The sequence below is a fragment of the Moschus berezovskii genome, chromosome 3, assembly GCF_049115385.1.
Source record: "Moschus berezovskii isolate FMDL1 chromosome 3, NW_MosBer_1.0, whole genome shotgun sequence".
NCBI lineage: Eukaryota > Metazoa > Chordata > Mammalia > Artiodactyla > Moschidae > Moschus > Moschus berezovskii.
The window spans coordinates 121,087,021-121,107,407 of NC_142462.1; the positions used below are offsets into that span (position 1 = coordinate 121,087,021).

General features: G+C 43.7%; 1 protein-coding gene across 1 annotated transcript in view; it reads left to right on the top strand.

Annotated features, from left to right (window-relative positions):
* CNTNAP2 (contactin associated protein 2) overlaps window positions 1-20,387 on the top strand; it is a 1,655,962-nt gene that overhangs the window by 1,404,941 nt on the left and 230,634 nt on the right. The window contains exon 18 of the mRNA XM_055420199.2: window positions 13,648-13,884. Coding sequence (XP_055276174.2) covers window positions 13,648-13,884 — 237 coding nt within the window. The remainder of the gene's footprint in view (window positions 1-13,647; window positions 13,885-20,387) is intronic.

The window sequence follows — 20,387 nt, forward strand, 5'->3', positions numbered from 1 at the left end:
AGATGGGGAAACAGTGGCTGACTTTATTTTTAGGGGCATATCACTGCAGTCAAAATCACCGCAGATGGTGATTGAAGTCATGAAATTAAAAGACACTTACTCCTTGGAAGGAAAGTTATGACCAACCTAAACAGCATATTAAAAAGCAAAGACATTACTTTGTCAACAAAAGTCCATCTAGTCAAGGCTATGGCTTTTCCAGTAGTCATTTATGGATGTGAACGTTGGACTATAAAGAAAGCTGAGCCCAAAAGAATTGATGGTTTTGAACTGTGGTATTGGAGAAGACTCTCGGGAGTCCCTTGGACTGCAAGGAGATCCAACCAGATCAGTCCTGGGTGTTCATTGGAAGGACTGATGTTGAAGCTGAAACTCCAATACTTTGGCCACCTGATGCGAAGAGCTGACTCACTGGAAAAGACCCTAATTCTGGGAAAGATTGAAGGCAGGAGGAGAAGGGGATGACAGAGGATGAGATGGTTGGATGGCATCACCGACTCAATGGACATGAGTTTGGGTAGACTCCGGGAGTTGGTGATGGACAGGGAGGCCTGGTGTGCTGCAGTCCGTGGGGTCGCAAAGAGTCGGACACAACTGGGCAACTGAACTGAACTGAAAGGAGGAAATAAAAGGAACCCGTGGGGACCTGTTCTTGCCACCACCAGACCTGCTATGATGATTCTTCTCCGGCCCTGCAGGCTTCTGCTCTGGACTCTCTCACTGGGTGTCGGCGTGGCTGACAGCTTCAGAAGATGAGAGTACCACTCCCTTGGGAGCAAAGGGCAGATGTGCCTGTAGCTCACTAGGAAAGATTTGGGTTCCGCCCATTTGGGGCCACTCGGCTGAGACTCCTGACCGGGCCCATGGGACAGGGGTTGAGGAGACCCTTTGGTCAAGGATTCTGAGGTCTTTCATTCCAGTTTTCTCATAGCGGTTGGAATGGTCCAATTCAGAAAAGATATTTTAATGTAAAGGCATGCGTGCATGCTAAGTCGCTTCAGTTGTATCCAACTCATTGCAACCCTATGGACTGTAGCCACTAGGGTCCTCTGCCCGTGGGATTCTCCAGGCAAGAACATTGGAGTGGGTTGCCATGCCCTTCTTCAGGGGATCTTCCCAACTCAGGGATTGAACCCAGGTCTCCCACACTGCAGGCAGATTCTGTACCTTCTGAGCCACCAGGGAAGCCCCACAATGTGTATATCCACTCTTTCTTTATCCCATCCCATAGTGATGAATACTTGTTTCCTGAACTCTTTGCTTCCACAAATAACTATTCAGCAAATCTAGTTGTGCATATCCCCCTGTTACCTGTATATGAGGTTTTCTCATGTGAACAAACATGCATCTGTGTATGCCCAGGAGAATTACTGAGACATAGGGTATGTACATACTTAATTTCTCTAAGTACTGCTTGTCTGATCACATTCTGAGTGTAAACGTCAAACTACCACTGGTATTAATAGCTCTGTATTCTTTGAGACTATTCTGTTCATAATCCTTTTGATTTATTGTTCCTTTTACAGGTATGTAATTTCCATCTTTATTCCTTCTGATGTTTTTCATCACACAATTTTATTTCTACTCTTAAAGCTACTGTGCAATTCTTCTTGTTGTTAATATTGCCTGGTGTTTTTATATGGGTGTTGGAATCCTTTTACTTAAATGTGTATCTTAGATAGTATAATGCTGAATCTTTTATAAATCTGAGAATCTCTGTCTTTTTATTCATTTATTGTAACTACTGTTATATCAGGGTATGCTTTCTGCCACCTTACCCTGCATTTTCAATTCACAATGTTTTCTTTGTTTGCTCACCCACCCCACAATCTATTACCTTTCACTGGTTAGTGAAGTGAAAGTCGCTCAGTTTTGTTCGACCCTTTGCAACCCCATGGATATACAGTCCTTGGAATTCTCCAGGCCAGAACACTGGAGTAGGTAGCCTTTCCCTTCTCCAGGGGATCTTCCCAACCCAGGGATCGAACCCAGGTCTCCTGCGTTGCAGGCAGAGTTTTTTACCAACTGAGCTATCAGGGAAACCCTTCACTGGTTCAACTGAATATTATTCTACTGATTTAAAAGTTGTATGTTCTACTTTCACTCCTCTGGGAGCTATGCCTAACTTCTTAAGACTCATGCTTATGTTTTTTTTCTCTATCATCTACAAAACCAAATTGATGTGTCTATTCTGAATGAGACCAAGAACCTTCTGACCTCCTTTGCCACCTCACTACTTGCTATGTTGACATTGTCTATGGTTTTAATTGCAGAATCTGATGAATATGCTTATTTTAACTGCTTATGAGAAAACGTTAATATTTGCGGTTTTCTTTTCACTTACTCTTATTTCCCACACTTATCTACTCTTGGATTTATTTTCTCTTTTACTCAAGAGCAATTTTTTTCTAAAACTTCATAGATGAGTCCTTCAGAGTCGCATATACTTGTGAATGTCTATTTAAATCAACACTGTGAGAAGAGTAGTCCATTGTCTTTCATAGGCAGTGTTGCTACTGAGAAATTAGATGTAAGTTGCATTCTTTTCCTTTACTACGTCTTAACTTCATTATAACGCATCAGTTCTTAAGCTTTTGGGGGCAGTTTGGTACCATCTATGTCTCTCTTCCCAAGAAAATGTTTTCTATGAATAAAAGTCACAGAATTATAAAAGAAACCAATACACTTATCAAAACATTTAAAACAGCACATTCATTTTACAATAATATGTTTGCTTATTACCAGTATTTTAAATAATAGGATGTAGAAGCAGGTCTTATAACTGCTGATAACTCATAAATTCAAATTCATCATGGTCTTTATGATTATGATATTTCCAAAAATCTACAACATAGAAAATCTATGATTTTTTGGTTAAAAATAGTGATACAAAAGTGGCTAATGCTACTGTGATTTTTCCTACATTTCTAATTGAAGCAAATGCTGAATTTCTTTTAGAGGTTAGTGAAAAATGATCCTGTAAGCCTTTTCCCATCTGTGTTCTCAAGCCTTCTGACTCATTTTATGAACAACTGGAGTGGTGGGCCTCTAATTAAGTAAGAACTACAGCTGTAGGTGTAGGTGGAAGAGATTTTTTTCTTACCTACTCCATTCATCACTTCATGGGCTCCATCATTCTGGTCTAATATTGTTTATTCTAGAAAATTCTGGCCCCTTATTCCTTCACATAGTTCCGTCTTGTGTCGTTCTTTTCTCTTCCTCTGAGCTTATTGTCGTGTAAATACTGACACTTCAGTGTCCACCCTCCATAACTTTTCTTCAGTTCTTTCACTCTCCTTGTCCTTTACCGTCGACCTTGAGGAGGACTGCTGACCCAGGATCCCAACCCACTAAAGCGTTCTTCTGCTCTGTCTATTCTGTTGTTTGACAGTTACAGGTCTTTCATTCTCAGTAACCCCAGCCAGTTCTCCTTAGTGAACCTCTGTCATCGCCCGTGTCTCCATCCTGAAGGAATCCTGACGCTCACTTACAGCCGCATCACGTCAGTGTGAAGACGACGATGACGACGTCAGTGCGACGATGATGACGACGTCAGTGCGACGATGATGACATCAGTGTGACGATGACGCCATCAGTGCGACGATGACGCCGTCTGCTGGGTTAGCTGTCTGTTAGCTGCCTGTCCCAACACAGCTCGTGCAGTTGTCCACTCTGCATAGTGTTTGCCCTCCTCAGGGGTCCGGTCAGCTCACGTATGTCCCGCCGAGATTACCGAGTGACTCTTCTGCTGTCGTCGCCCTCGGGGAGAAGCTCACGCACGGGCCTGAGCTGGGCTTCTCGTGCAGAGTTGAGGGTGGGAGGAAACGCCCACCTTGGGATGTGGAGCTGCCGCGCCTCCCTGTCCCAGCCCCTCCTGTCCCCACCTCCGCGCCTCCCTCACATCCCCTCACCCCACTTCAGAGGGGCTCCCCCACAGTGTGCTGCGGCTAACCCTTAAGCCAGTGCTGGATCTCCACCTGCTGAACCCATTCTCTCACCACCCGTTCCCTCACTAATAGTGACCAGGTGGATTCTTTACCAACTGAGCTGTTGACAGAAAGGTCTCAAAAATAACCCAATCAAATAGGCCTTTCCCATTTTCCTCTCCTCCTTGGCCTCAGGTATCATTTAAGACGCATAAGCACGCCTTCCGGGCAGCCCTGACCTCAGAACACCCGTGGTTCTGTCCTCAGCTTCTCCAGCTCCCAGCTCCTCTCCCACTCCATCCCAACCCCGGCTTCTTTTTCTGCTGCCTCCCACCTTGGGAGCTCATGCAGCCTGGGAGGTTGGTGATGAAAGCTGTGCTGACCCCTCCCAGATCCATAAATCCAGCCTGTATCTGGGACTGAGGTCTGCAAATGCTTGCTTGGAGCCTGAGCGTGAGAGAAAGTGAGCTTGTTGCTCTGATTCTTGGCTGCAGATGAAACAGCTCTGATTCTTGACTGTGTGTGTGAGAGAGAGAGAGAACACAGGACATAAGAGCAACAGAAAGAAGATGCTAATTTTGCTCCAAAGATGAGCAGAACTCCTGCAGGACACATCATATGAGCCTACCTGCATGCTATTGCTTCAGTCCTCTCTGACTCTTTGTGACCCCATGGACTGTAGCCCACCAGGCTCCTCTGTCCATGAGATTCTCCAGGCAAGAATACTGGAGTGGGTTGCCATGCCCTTTTCCAGGGTATCTTCCCGACCCAGGGATCGAATGCATACCTCATGTCTCCTGCATTGGCAGGCATGTTCTTTACCACTAGTGCCACCTGGGAAGATATTTGTAAAAGAAATGTTTAGACAGAGTTGTAAGCTAGTGTATTTGAAATTTGGCTTTGTATTGAAGTTTACTGAAGTAACTATTAATAATTTAAAATATAGATCCTGCTGGGATCCGGAGGTTTATCACCAGACCCTCTGTCTGCCCCCACTTCCTTGAGGGACTTGGAATCATAAGACCCGTCAGACCAAGCATAGAGAAATAACCAACTTCCCCCCATCAGGAGCCAGAGGTCATCACTGCTCTGACTTTGAAAATGAAGTATGAAGCTTTTGCTTCATGTGACAAGAAAATATACATATGACTTCAAGGATAGCAAGAAGCAAGCATCTCCTCTTTGTGACCTAGAAACCAGGTTGAGCATCCACATGTCCAAATTTCTGATTCTGAACTCTGAGTGTTACATTCCCCTTCAAGCTTCTGCCATCCCAGGATAGTACTCTGCCGAGGGGTGGATAATTTATCTCAGATAGTAATCATTTTGTTAGCATTCCCCATACCTAACCACAGGACAGCCTAGAAACTTGTTAAAAAGCTGGAGAAGAGTCTCATATGATGCAAGCCCAAAATCAAGATGTAGCTACAGCATTGCAAGAGCACTGACTTACCCAGGGAACTCTACTCAATACTCTGTAGTGACCTATATGGGAAAAGAATCTAAAAAAGAGTGTATATATGGATCAGTTGTACATATACATATATGGACACCACAAACCAACACAGCATTGGAAATCAACTATACTCAAAATTTTTTAAAAAATTTATTTTTAAAAGAGTGCTGACTTAAATAGCTAGAAAGCCCAGGGGTGAACTATGGCCTCTTACTATCTGTGTGCTTGCGTGCATGCTAAATCAGTTCAGTCCTGTCTGACTCTTTGCAACTCTGTGGATTGTAACCTACTAGGCTCTTCTGTCCATGGGGATTTTCCAGGCAAGAATACTGGAGTGGGTTGCCATGCGCTCCTTGACCCAGGGATCAAACCCACATCTCTTACATCTGTGTAACTCTGGGCAACTCCGTTCTCTTGGTCTCAGTTTCCTTACCTGTAAAATAAAAATGATAATATTGTCTTTGAGAATGAACACAAAAATGTAAAGTTTGAAGCAGTACCTGGAGAAGCTAGCATTCAATTAATATTAGTTTTTTAAATAGCTAATACTTTAGTGTGCTTGCCCTGCCACCATGGACTCTGGAATGAATTAGGACCACTTAGCACCATCCCCATCAGAGAACAATTCACATTCAGGCACATATGAGTGCCCTCTGCTCCCAGAAACCCGGTTATCTTCTCCATCTCGATTTTGAAGTTTTCTTCTAGTTTATATACTTTGGATTCACCTATTTTGCATGCCCTCCACTCAGAAGACATAGGAAATTCATGCAGTGATAATGAACTTTAAAAAGATCCATCCTATTGAATAATGTTACAAATGAGAACTCAGGAGCATTATCTGAAGAAGCAATCCTCCAAAGCCCCCTCTAGAGTATGGATAAAGGTTTTCATGTATGCCCTCCAATATCCAACCGACAGAGGCATCCCTGATCAGTACTTGTCAATCACGCAGCTCTACGCTGAGTAATATAAGCCCCCATCCTTGAAGTCCCTCCACTACTAAAGAATCTGGGCCATTCTGAGGTCCTCAGCTTAACCAGATAGCTGATTTTACTTAACACGTCTGTACTGACACTACAAGATTTTTTCCATGTTCGAGTTGACAGTCAAGACCTAAGAGACAATGCTAACATGGAAAACAGGAAACACAGTCAGAGCAGCATCAGTCCCTCTGGGGGCCCAGCCTGTCCAAGCACCAAGCACAGAGCTGCTTTTGCCCCCTAACCCGCATGGCCAGGTCTGACAGCAGTGGAGAAGAGCCAGCGTCTGGGTTGGTCACCTGGACACAGGAATCTCGGCTGTTTCTTACCAGTGTTTTATACCAGCCAGTTGTGCCTTCAGTGCCTCTATGCCAGCTCGGGTGATACAGTGGTAAAGAATCTGCCTGCCAATACAGCAGACCTGAGTTCAACTCCTGAGTCAGGAAGATGCCCTGGAAACGGAAATGGCAGCCCACTCCAGGACTCTTGCCTGGGAAATCCCACGGACAGAGGGGCCTGGTGGGCTACAGTCCATGACGTCACAGAGTTAGCTCACCTGTATCGTCCCATGCCCACTTTCTGTGTGCCTCATCCTGGCACCTCTTCCTCCCCTGACAAGCGACACCCCTCAGAGTAAATTAGGGACCACCCTCATGTCCTCACTTAGTTACCTCTTTAAAGGTCCGACCTCCAAATATAGTCACGGTGGGGATTAGGGCTTCAACATAGGAATTTTGGGGTGACAAAACACTCATGGGGTCACAAAGAGTCAGACACAACTGAGCAACTGAACTGAAAACACTCATGATGCCTCTCATATCAGATTTGTGTACTGATCTTAGCCGTATTTAATTTCCAACTCTGTGCTTCTATAGAATTTTGTCTATACTGAATAATAGGAATAATAATAAACATCTACCGTTAACTGAGCATTAGTACAGAGGCGGGTATTCTTATTACTGTTATTAATATGACCCTGGCTTCCCCGGTGGTGCTAGTGGTAAAGAATCTTCCTGCCAATGCAGGAGACATGAGACATGTATTCAGCCCCTGGATTAGCAAGATCCTCTGGAGGAGGGCATGGCAACCCACTCCAGTATTTGTGCCTGGAAAATCCCATGGACAGAGGAGCCTGATGGGCTACAGTCCAGGGGGTCGCACAGTCAGACCTGACTGAAGCGACTTAGCATGCAGCATGCGTGCGAGGCGTATATGTTTGTCAGTTTCATCCACAAGGAAACTCAGGCTCAAAGAGGAGCTCGGAAGGTGGAGCAGGGAGCCCCAGAGCCGGCAGCCAGACGTCGATCTTTGTGAGCAGAGTGCATGCTCTCCTCCTAGGTCACATTGCGCCTCACACCACAGTAGGATCGCGATTACGTTTGTATCAACCTGTGGGCAACAAGAATGTCTCCTCTGTCTTTTTGTTTTTATCTATTTTTAATGTGTTTTTTGGCTGTGCTGGGTCTTCATCGCTGCAGGTGGGCCTTCTCTAGTTGCAGTGAGTGGGGGCCACTCTTCGTGGCGGTGCGCAGGCTTCTCACAGCGGTGGCTTCTCTTGCTGTGGAGCACGGTCTCCAGAGTGTGGGTTCAGTAGTTGTGGCACGTGGGCTAAGTTGCCTCACTGCTCTGGGATCTTCCCCGACCAGGAACTGAACCCTGTCCCCTACATTGACAGGGAGATTCTCAACCACTGGACCAGCGGAGAATTCCTCCTCCCAGTGCCTGAACACGTGAGCTGGTGGCTTTGCTTCTCCTGGCAGTTCCTGTCTCACTTCCCTGCCCTCACCACCCTCCCCCTGCCTGCAGGGAAGTGCCCCCTTACCTCTGTCTTCGCAGGGGTATGCCCTTGGATACTCTTTCTGTCGGTTTCTCAGTGGGATGTGCCCTAGGGGCTCTATTTAAAACAGGCATCTCCTGGGACTTCCTTGGTGGTCCAGTAAAGACTCCACCCTTCCATCCCTCCCATCCCTGGTCTGGGAACAAAGATCCCACATGCCACATGGCACAGCCAAAAAATAAAAACAAGTAAATAAACTAGGGGTCCCCCCCACCCCATTCCAGATCCCACTTAATCCACACTGACTTCAGACACAGGATAACTTACTGAGCTTTTTGTTAAATTTCCTTTTCCCTCAGCAAGAATGTAAGCTCTGCAAGGGCAAAGATTTTTGTGTGTTTTGTGTCACAGTACCTTCTAAACACCTAGATGAGGCTTAGGAGCCATAAAAGTAATACTTATTGAGCAGATAAATTAGATTCTGCATGTGTGAGCTTCAGTGAAGTTTCCTTCTATGGCGAGTGACTGACCTGTCTCTCTGGGCACAGGTGCTCTGGAACCCAACTTAACTCCTTAGAAAACTATTAAGCTCCTAGTTTGAGGACAGTGTTTTTTAGAATTCCTCCTGATCATTAGCTTCACCCTTTATGTTTAATTTAATACCTGATTATTTTGCCCCAATCTTCTGTACCTTTGATGACTGTATTATTCATTATGGGTAGTTACAGCATTTTCATAATTAATCTTTAATTGCAATACTTGAATAGCATTTCACATGAAAAAATGATTTACAAATTAAACCCACATCTCCCCTTGGGTAATTATCAGAGGTCTGACTAATGTGCATGAGGCCCTCACGTGGCAGGGGGCTCTCTTCAATGACAATGTGTTGATTTTCTAATTAACAAAGGTTAAGTAGCATTTTTGCTTGCAGACCTACAATTTAAACTTATGACATTTGTCACCAAGACAGATTTCTATGGAGCACACAACTTGAACTCAAATAATTATCACTGGTTCTAGTGCATTAGCATCTTTTGCATAATACTTAATGACCGTTTTCAGAACAAAAGATTTTTCTTCATATCGACTAGGTCAGTAAAAGTACTTTCCAGCTCACTGACCCATTTCATAAATCAGGGACCATCTAAAAAAAGAATGTAAGTTATTTGGTTTTCCTTTATAGAGAGGGAAATGGCATTCCACTTGCCTTCTTTATAAATTAAGAAAATAGTATAAAACTATTTAATAAATGCAACAAATACAAATTAGACTATAGCCGTATGTTATGGTCAATTAAGGAAAGAAGGGGGGGAAGGTCAGGCAGCAGTGCAAAGAGGGAAAAGGAAGCAAAAAGAAATTTAGGAGAAATTGAGAGTAATTTGCTGAAATGTAGAGACGGAGATACACAAGCCTACAGGGAGAGATTGTACATCATGGACCAGAGTAATTCAGAGCTGGAAGGACCAGAGACATCCAGTGCAGCCTCCTTTATGGAGAGGAAAGATTGGTGCTGAGAGAGGGATGCCACAATTTGATTGAAGCCACAGAGCTGACCGAAAACAGTCAGCGGTCAATAGGGAGAGAGACACACAAACACGAAGGCAGGAAGAAAGACTGGCGGGTGTAAGAACTCAGAAAGAACAGGTCCAGAATGAACCAAAGAGGCTAAATCCTGTTACTGAATGAGTTTGTTTGTGTCCGTAATGAAACATGTTGTTTTGATGCAATTAAAGTATGACTTAATCTATATGTGCTTTCTCTGACAACTGAAACTTTCTAAGTCTCCATTTTTATCAGATTGTCATTTAGAGTCTTTTAACAAGTCTCTTCAAACTCTCAACAATTGCTGACACCCTTAAATATGAATTATTTCAAAATTAATATACATCCCAGATAGATTAAAGAATGAAATGTTAAAAGAAGTAAAATCATAAAAGTTCTAGAAGAAAATATACTTGAAAAATTTATTATTTTGGATTAGAAAAAGTTATAAGCCTAATATCAAAGGCAAAAATAAGATAGATATATAGATAGATGTGACTACATAAATATCAAAACCTTTTGTAGGGAAAAAGAAACATTATGTACAAGTTAACAGCCGCAAACTGGAAGGATGCAGTTGCCAAATTTATGACAAAAAATTTAAGCCCCAAATATTGTTATCAATCAATATGAAAGGTATCTTCTTCTGTAGTGCAGTGTCAGCCGCTCAGTCACGTCTGATTCTTTGCGACCCCATGGACTGTAGCCCACCAGGCTCCTCTGTCCATAGGATTCTCCAGGCAAGAAGACTGGAGTGGGTTGCTATTCCCTTCTCCACTTCCCCCCAAAAAACAAAGGTCATGAAGAAACCAAAAAATAGGAATGAGGAAAAGAATTATTCAACTCACAGTATTGAAGCAATGCAAATTAAAAGAATGAACTCTTTCCCCGCCCTCCAGCCTATAAATTCAAAAAGATTCTGCCTAGTATTAGAATTGTTGTGGAGAAGACAGGAGTCTGATACCGTACTGCTGAAATATAATACAAACTGATAAAGTCTTCTAAGAGGGAAATATATTGTAAATGACTTTAACATGTATATTCCCTTGTACCCAGCAATTACACTTCTGAGAATTAATTCTAAGGAAAAACTGGACAGCATGTAAAGGTTTTTACAAGGCTGTTTATTACAGTATCATATATGGTGGAAATTGGAATAGCTGCTTAAAGCCCAAAGGTAGGGGAATGACAAAATAACTTACAGTGTTTTGCAGGATGGGCTGCTGTGCAGATGTTAAACAAGATGTTCTATTTGAATATTTATTGCTGGGGAAGTGTTTTATGATATGTTAAATGAGAAAAGCAAATTTCAAAGCAATGTGCACACCCTGCTAGTTTGTTTTATTTTTTACACATAGGTGTGTTCATAGATAAAAGAGGGAAAAGCTATTTGCTAAGAATGAAAGTAATTCTATCTGAGTAGCATTACAGATTCTCTTTTTCGTTTTGCTTATCAGTGTGTTTATGGTTTCCACAATTGAAAACTATTATATTTGTAACCAGGGGAAAGGAGAGGCAGACATCTAAAAACACAGATTTAAAATTTTCAGCATATTTTGGCAGGATATAATTGTCTTAATTGAGTAGTAATGAAAATTTAAATGATGAGGCGTTTATTGAACAAAAGGCCCTTTGGAAAAACCCTTATTGCAAGAACAAAACCCATAAATGATAAAATGATAGATGGCAAATGGAAATTTTAGCACACAAATGGTGACTCATGGATTGAAATCCTTCCAAATCATAGCAAAGGCCCAACTTCTCCACAGCCCAGAGGTGTGCAGAGGTTCTGATGGGCAGATTGCAAAATGGGAAATCCTTCAAAGTGGCTGTTTCTAGTAACTTCTTTTGCCATCTACTCTCCCACAGCTCTGATCAAAATGGGCATTGGACTCCCTTCAATTAATCCTCTTCTATTTAAATATTTTATTAAAAGGAATAATCCCTGGAGAATCATCACTCAAATCTCAGTACCACCCAGTGAGAGAACTGCAAGGCTTGGGTTTACAAAGATAGTAGCGCAGGTCATTTGCTGTTTCACCGCTGAGGATACACAGGCATAAACAAAGGCTAATCCATCTCTGCAACTGAAGCCTCTGATCCACAAGGCCTGTCTGTTGAGTCATGTAATTGCACACTTTTTCTCAATATACTGGAATAAGTGATCAGAATCCATCTCCAGTGTGCAACCTTACCCAAAGTCTGCCAATCCTATTGACCATGCTGTCTTTCAAGACATCCAAATCTACACCTCAGGAACGTGTATGTCTGTGGCCCCCAGACCCTGAAGTTCCTCTGTATTAGACAGTCATCACAGAACAGAGTCTAAGACCACAAGCTCAAGAATAAAACAGAGCTGACAGTGCCCTGGCACTGCAGAGTTATGAGTCCTTAAGCACAGGACTTCATGTCTCTAAACCTCAGTTTTGTTATCCAAATAATTAGGGCAAGATAACAATGTATGGATGTGAGAGCTGGACTATAAAGAAAGATGAGCACCGAAGAATTGATGCTTTTGAACTGTGGTGCTGGAGAAGACTCTTGAGAGTCCCTTGGACTGCAAGGAGATCCAACCAGATCATCCTAAAGGAGATCAGTCCTGGGTGTTCATTGGAAGGACTGATGCTGAAGCTGAAACTCCAATACTTTGGCCACCTGATACGAAGAGCTGACCCACTGGAAAAGACCCTGATGCTGGGAAAGATTGAGGGCAGGAGGAGAAGGGGACGACAGAGGATGAGATGGTTGGATGGCATCACCGGCTCAATGGACATGGGTGTGGGTAAACTCTGGGAGTTGGTGATGGACAGGGAGGCCTGGCGTGCTGCGGTTCATAGGGTCACAAAGAATCGGACACAACTGAGCGACTGAACTAACAACGCCTACCTTGCCAGGTTATTGTGAGAATCAGGTGAACATCATGCGTAAGGTACTTGGTAGGATACCTACTACATTGCCCTCAATGAAAGAGTAACTTTCACTTCATTAACCGTGTCTTTTTTTCCTAAATCCCCATCAGATTTCTTTTAATAAGTTTAACTACTATCATTGTATTTAATTTCCAGAAGAGCTGTTAGTCTAAAACCCAGGCACATTTATAAATTTGAGTTCCTCTTTTATTGTACCAGCTGCTTAAAAAATCATAGCAAAGGTTATTATAGACACAACCCACTTGTGATATATTAACAATTCTCCAATGAATTCTGCTATGAAATTTGTTAAGAATATTTTAATATTTTCATGCTCATAAACCTCTAACTCCATAACTTACTCAGAAAATCACAGTGAACTTGCTTTTTGTGTTATGTATCTTGAAATGGCATTTAAACAAAGGCAATAAAATCTAAACTGACCTGGTAATAAATGTGGTATAGCTGACTTCTGTGTGAAATCATCAATTCCAATTTCCAACAACCCCAGACAAGAAGCTCTGGGAATCCTTAACATGAATTTCAAAGCGAAGCTTTTCTTGAGACAAGAGGAACCAGGACTTACAACCACATTCCAAATGGATTTACTTCTTCTGACTAATTGACTTGTTAACTATGCTAATATATTCATGTCCCTCTGCCTTTTTATATCTCTTCCAGTAGATAATGCTGTGGAATGTAACGCCGTGAGATTAAAAACCAAAGAACTTAGAGATTCCTATAAACTTCTCTCCTAAGGAAACCAGATTAGACTTCCAAAACAGCTTATAAAATTTGTGTGTCTCCAAGCATTTTCGTTCTGTAGCAAACTTATTGCTTCTCCCAAGACAGCCTCTTTTTAAAGTAGGCATTATAGCCTAAGGGGGAAAAGTTGCAAGCTCTTCTATTAGACAGGACCAACTTGACAGTAAGAGCGCCTGCAGCACTTGGCAGTCTCATCTCCCACCACAGTGGTCCGAGGCATGAGGAATGAAATAGAAGCCGTGGCAGGGGTGATTCTGTCTGAGCTCCATGCCTTCTGTCTTCCCAGGTGGTGCTGGAGGCCAGCAAGGCTTCCTGGGCTGCATCCGCTCCCTGAGGATGAATGGGGTGACACTGGACTTGGAAGAGAGAGCCAAGGTCACATCTGGCTTCAAATCCGGTTGCTCAGGGCACTGCACCAGCTACGGGGCCAACTGTGAGAACGGAGGCACGTGCATAGAGAAGTACCACGGCTATTCCTGCGACTGCTCCAACACAGCCTATGACGGAACATTTTGCAACAAAGGTAGGTCAGAACCAGTTCCCAGAGCCACATTTAGATATCTTTGAAGCCCGGATCATCTGTTGAATTGCTCTTCAGCTGGCATAAGGGTGCTTCACTCCAAGGGTAAAGTGTTTGGAATTCTTCTCCCATCGTAAGTAGGAAGCCCCCTAAAACAACCCTTCATTTTTGTTGTTCATTAAGAAGAGAAAAGCTTTGAGTGTGGTGCAGAGTTTCCCCCTAAATTCAAGCAAACTTTGCAGTGACTAGAACATTACAGAGCAAATAGCCATGTCATGCCTTAACAATGAGGAATAAAGTAAGTAGCCGTTGAAAGGGGTCAGTGATGGGCCTCCTGACCCTCTCACTCGCCTGGACCCATACATCATGCAGTGAATCAATCTGTGCTGCCCAGTGGTCTTCATGTCCACTTCTCCCCCAGCTGCTAGGAGAACGAATTCAAGCTGGACTCACAAGAAAGCCCCTTGTTCAATTCTTGTCACTATCATTTTTTATCACTCCTCTATAGGACACCTCAGTGGCAGGTTCTCAGCCCCCACAAAAGTGCAGGAATGCTGAGATACTGCATCTAATAATGCAGTAACATCTAACAATGTGTTCCTGCCTAATAAATTCTGCAAAGCCAGTCAGCTGACTCCAAGAAACTGGTGCATATGGCTGTTGTCATTCAGGATGCACCCGGTGATCTTGCATAACCAGACGAAATTCACTCAGCTGACCTGTGGCTTCTTTTCCACTTGTAAGCAAGAGGGCTGGGGAGAGGCAGAGCTGACCCTCTTCTCAAGCTGCAATTGAAATGCTCGTAAATCACTCTTCTCTTTCTAAATGAATGTATAGCATTTGGGTAAAGTTTTCTGTAAATGGCTGGTGCATCTCTTTATAAGAAGCTTTACATAAGTAGCCTTTTCATACTCTCATGAATACAGGGAGGGTTGTTTATGCTGGCATTATTCATACAGGATGCCACACAGAAGGAGGAATTGTTCCCTAACACTCTCTGTACATCCAGGCTACTCTCTGACAGTGCTGTCACGTAAGCATATAAATGAGGTCAGACCGGGCTTGAAGGATGAGCCTGAGACAGCAACCAAGGTGGAAAGGAACACCATTGCTGAATGATCCACAGCACATTCGCACTGCTGTTGCAGAGCATCCTCCCACTTGCAACAACAGGGTTCCATGATTTTCCGGTGTCACACAATGGGAAGGGTTTGCAGAACACATTAGTTTTGCACTTGTGGAAATGACAGTCTTGCAATTACCATTCATCGTGCTTGATGCTAATTTAATGTAGTCATTCCCTTGCCAAAGTGGTGTCTGAATGCAATCAAGTGAGTGCTAATATCTGAGAGATTCTACTGTATAAGTGCCAATTTAAAGAAAATCATGAGCCCCTTATTTTTGGAGAGTTAGGTTAAGTACAGTAGCTCACACACAACCTCTGGGGGTTAATAGGCAATATTCACAAACAGAAAGACGAGAGTTTATACCCTTCTGCCTTGCCAGTGCTTGAGATGGAGTCAAAGAAAACCTGTGAGTTCCCAGTGACATTATTTCAAAGGGTTTACATAGAAGATCCCTAAATAATCTCTTAATACCTGTTTAGCAGGGTGAGTTTACATTTGACTCAGTTAAGGGCTTTACCAAAAAAGATTTAAAACAGCACCCTGTATTTGGAAAGTATTTGTGGGCATCCTTCTGGGTCAAGACAAGTATTCTCTTGACCTGGGGTGGATGAAGGTGGTGCTGGTTGAGAGGAATCAGAAAAGTTTCACCTGCACTAAGGCAGGCTCATTCCCAGATGGGGTCTTCCAGCCGAGGCCTGTAGCCAGGCGGTGCCTCTAGGCTGGGTCTCACCTCCCAGAGCATCAGCTCCTGTGACCACACCCTCCAGGGGTCTACAGCCACATGACAGCCTCCAGAGAAAGCATCCACAGTCATCTGCCTAAGAGTGAGCTCGTAAAAATCCTTTGCAGGCAGGCTTCCTCGGGCTTCCCTGATAGCTCAGTTGGTAAAGAATCTGCCTGCAATGCAGGAGACCCCAGTTCGATTCCTGGGTCTGGACGATCCCCTGGAGAAGGGATAGACTACCCACTCCAGTATTCTTGGGCTTCCCTTGTGGCTCAACTGGTAAAGAATCTGCCTGCGATGCAGGAGATCTGGGTTCGACCCCTGGGTTGGGAAGATCCCCCGGAGAAAGGAAAGGCTATCCACTCCAGTATTCTGGCCTGGAGAATTCCATGGGCTAATCCATGGGGTCACAAAGAGTCAGACACGACTGAGCGACTTTCACTTCACTTCCTCGGCTAGAATAGTTCTGTGCTTGTGTATGTGGACAGAGGTCCAGAGTAGTTTGCTAAGTTAATGAAATGGGTCTCAATACATCACAAACAACATGATTAAATGTCTATACAAAATCTAACATACACACACACACACACACAAGGAAAGCAACTGTAAGGAAACATAATCAAAATATTGTGTTCGTCACTCAGTCGTGGCCAACTCTTGGCAATCCCATGGACTGTAACTCACCAGGCTCCTCTGTCTGTGGAATTCTTCAAGCAAGAATACTGGAGCGGGTTACCATTAACTTCTCCAGGGGATCTTACCGACCCAGGAATCAAACCTGGGTCTCCTGCATTGCAGACAGATTCTTTACCATCTGAGCCACCAGGAAAGCCCATCAAAATATTAACTGTCATTATTCTGAGGAGAGGGTGAAAACACAAATATTTATTTTCTCTTATCTTTTTGTTATATTTTCTAATCTTTATACAATGATGAATTACCTCTTTTTTTTCCTCACTTTTGCCTCTTTTGGGGAAGAACCAAGTACTAAGAGGCAGAGCCCTTACCCCATGTATTCAAGGCTCAACTACCTATGATTAGAAAATATCTAGTTATTAACCAGAAATCATGATACCATGTAATCACACTATCTGAAATGGAGGAGCATCTCAGGTGAAAACTGCACATAATTAAATTACCTTTGAAAATTCCCTCTCTCCACGCATTTAACAGCCCGTTTTTTCACAAACCTTTAAAACAATCACCTTTCAGATGGGCCCTGAAGGAAGGCGTGCCTTGTTGAGGCCAATTGTATGAAAATAAAAAACACTTATATCACACTCAGCCAGGTGAGGGGGGCATACAGGGTCTCTAGCAGGTCCCTCCTAATGATGCTCTTTGCTTTGCAGGTAACGCATTGACAGTCCCTGTCCCACCAGCACAGTGTAGATAGCAGACACTCCTTTCTCTCTTCTCTGAACTCTTATCAGAAACTTCCCTTAGAAACTTTTTGTTTTTTTCCAAATGAACCTTTAAAGATTTGATCATCACTTAAGGTGTCAGCTCTCCCAGGGAAGAGTCATTAAATAGAAAAGCTGACTGGGGAAAAGTTCGGGTTTTGGACAGAGCATGAGTGAAAGTGAAAGTCGCTCAGTTATATCCGACTCTTTGCGACCCCATGGACTATACAGTCCATGGAATTCTCCAGGCTAGAATACTGGAGTGGGTAGCCTTTCCCTTCTCCAGGGGATCCTCCCAACCCAGGGATCAAACCCACGTCTCCCGCATTGCAGGCAGATTCTTTACCAGCTGAGCCACAAGGGAAGCCCAGAGAGCATGAGGGCCTCTCGGAAACTCTGTAACTGGACCTCATAGCCAGTCACAGATAATTGTGCGATGTCCCCTCTTCTTAGAATGGCCAGCCAATGGCCACCACTTCACTCAGCACAGACAACACCATCCCATGGAAACGGTTCCTTGGCAGCCCATTGGCTGAGCCCATAGATGCCTCTGGGAGCAGGGCAAACCCAGCTTAAATGGAAGGCTTGGCTGCGGGTCTGTCATACCCAGCATTAGTGGGGACCCCCACTGGGGACCCCTGGACATGCCTGATTGTCTTCTCTAAAGAGACCTATTCCTTCTTGGACAGTCAAACCTCAAAACACATTTATGACTATCAACCTCAATTTTATTTCTAACCAGAAATTAACAACATGATTAGAAGCAAACTCTCTCTTGTCTTCTCTGTGTTTTCAAGCAAGAGGGAAAGTAACAGCCCTATTGTAGCCACAGCAATTTCTGTGTTAAGTGTTTGTAGCTGAATACAATCATAGATTGAGTAGCGTCCCTCTCTGCTAAGTGCATGTCCACCCGGAGGCTCAGAATGTGACCTTGTTTGGAAATAAGCTCTTTACAGATGTAATTAATGTGCGGTCATCCTGGACTAGGGTGGGCCAGGAACACATGGGGCCCCCAGAAGCTAGAAAAAGCAAGGAAGGACCCTCCCTGGAACCTTCAGAAGACGTGTGGCCCTGATAACATCTTACTTTTTACATCGAGCCACTGTAACTGTGAGAGAATAAATTTGTGTTGTTTCAGGCCACCTGCAGTATGAGCCATTGTTAGGGAAATCATAGGAAATCAACAGAAGTGCATATAAAAACCTTCAATGCTTCTTAATTCCTGTATTTAACCATGGTAACAACTGACATTTATTGAGAACTTGCTATGTGCCAGGCAGTGTGCCAAGGTCTTTAATTATGTTAATATCACCTAATACTCATGACAGCCCCATGTTGGTACTATAATTATTTTCCCCATTTTACAGAGAAATTTAGGCACAAGAGGGTATTAGTCACTTACCTGAGGTTCACATACCAGTAAGTAGAAGGACTGCGATTTATATGCAGGCAGTTTGACTCAAAGCTCCTGTTCTTCACCATCACTGTGTGTTACTGCTTCTCACCAGCGCACAGTCCTTATGTTTTAGTCACTCAGTCTTGTCTGACTCTGCGACCCATGGACTGTAGCTGCCAGGCTCCTCTGTCCATGGGATTCTCCAGGCAAGAATACTGGAGAGGGCTGCCAATTCCTCCTCTGGCGGATCTTCCAGCCCAGGGATCAAACCCGTGAATGCAGGCAGATTCTTTACCACTGGGCTACCTGGGAGGCCTGATCCTTCATGTAGCTTCATGTAAAACTGAAAAGAGAACCACTGGTCTTAAAGCTTTTCAGTTATGGTGATTCGGTTAAAAAGAAACAAAACAGCACATTCTTGGATGCAGATTTTATCATAAGAAAAAACAGAACACAAGACCTGAACACAACCTCTTCTCTCTCCCTCCTTCCCTTCCCTCGTCCCCCACCCCACACCCACATTTACGTGTACGCCCTAATCACTTACTGATTTGTTTCTTTAACAAACACTCAGGGAACACCTGATATGCCTAGGAGCATTGAACATACAGTTGAGTCTGCCTATACTGACATTGTCAAGCTATTTCAGTGGTTGACATCTACAGAGCCAGGACAATCGAGTGTACACAAAAGCAAGAGACAAGAATCAGCCATCATCCAGGCTGCCAGAAAGAGCTCTTCATTAGGATCCCTTCACTGGGCCAAGTTTAGCAAGAACTTATCATCAAGAGGCACAAAAATATCTCCTGATTCACTTCTCTGCATTTTTTTTCCTGTAAACATTTTCATGCTCCTCTGCCAAACCAGGACAGCAGCTGAAGCATCCCTGTTGTTGTTCGGTCGCTAAGTCGTGTCTGACTCTTTGCGACCCCATGGACTGCAGCATGCCAGGCTTCCTTGGCCTCCAAATCTCCTGGAGTTTGCTGAAGTTCATGTTCATGGAGTTGGTAATGCTATCTAACCATCTCATCCTCTGCTGCCCTCTTGTCCTTTTGCCCTCAATCTTTCCCCGCATCAGGGTCTTTTCCAATGCACGTGTATCTTTAAATACTCGGGAAACATTGTCTGAGTTTAGGGAGTTGTCTTTTCTTCTCAAACATCCATTTGTTTGTCACTCAGATAAAGTCCAAACTTAGAAGGACCAAGGTATCAGGACTGCAGTGACCACGAGTGAAGGAGGAGGGTCAGCAAATGCCGTGTTGCCATCATTTACAGTCACTCAAACGCACACCACCCTCCCTACGGTCCAGCTCAGTCTCCTGCTCTCCCTATGAGTGTCATGACATTGACTAATTGATACAGAAGAAACTGTTTATGGCTAACTCAAGTCCCCACATAGAAAATGGATGATGGAATTAGACGTAAGTTTGAATCTAGCGTCCTCACTTGCAGGTTCCTTGACCTTGAGCAAATGTTTAACTCCACTTGGCCTCATCTTCAGAAATATGTAACGTCTATTCTTAATTCCACCGTGAGGATCACATGGGATCATGTGAACAAATTTCCAAACTGAAAACCTGGCACACATCAGTCAGACAGCAGATGTCCCTTTCCATTCTCAGCACTTTCTTTTGTTTGTGTTTTTGTTTTTACTTTAAATCACGTCATCTTTTCATCTGCCCCTAAAAGCTTTAAATATCAGATGGCTAACTGGCATCATTTCAGTTACCTCTGAGTGCTGGATTCAGTTCAGTTCAGTTCAGTCACTCAGTCGTGTCTGACTCTCTGCGACCCCGTGGACTGCAGCACGCCAGGCCTCCCTGTCCATCGCCAACTCCTGGAGTTTACCCAAACTCATG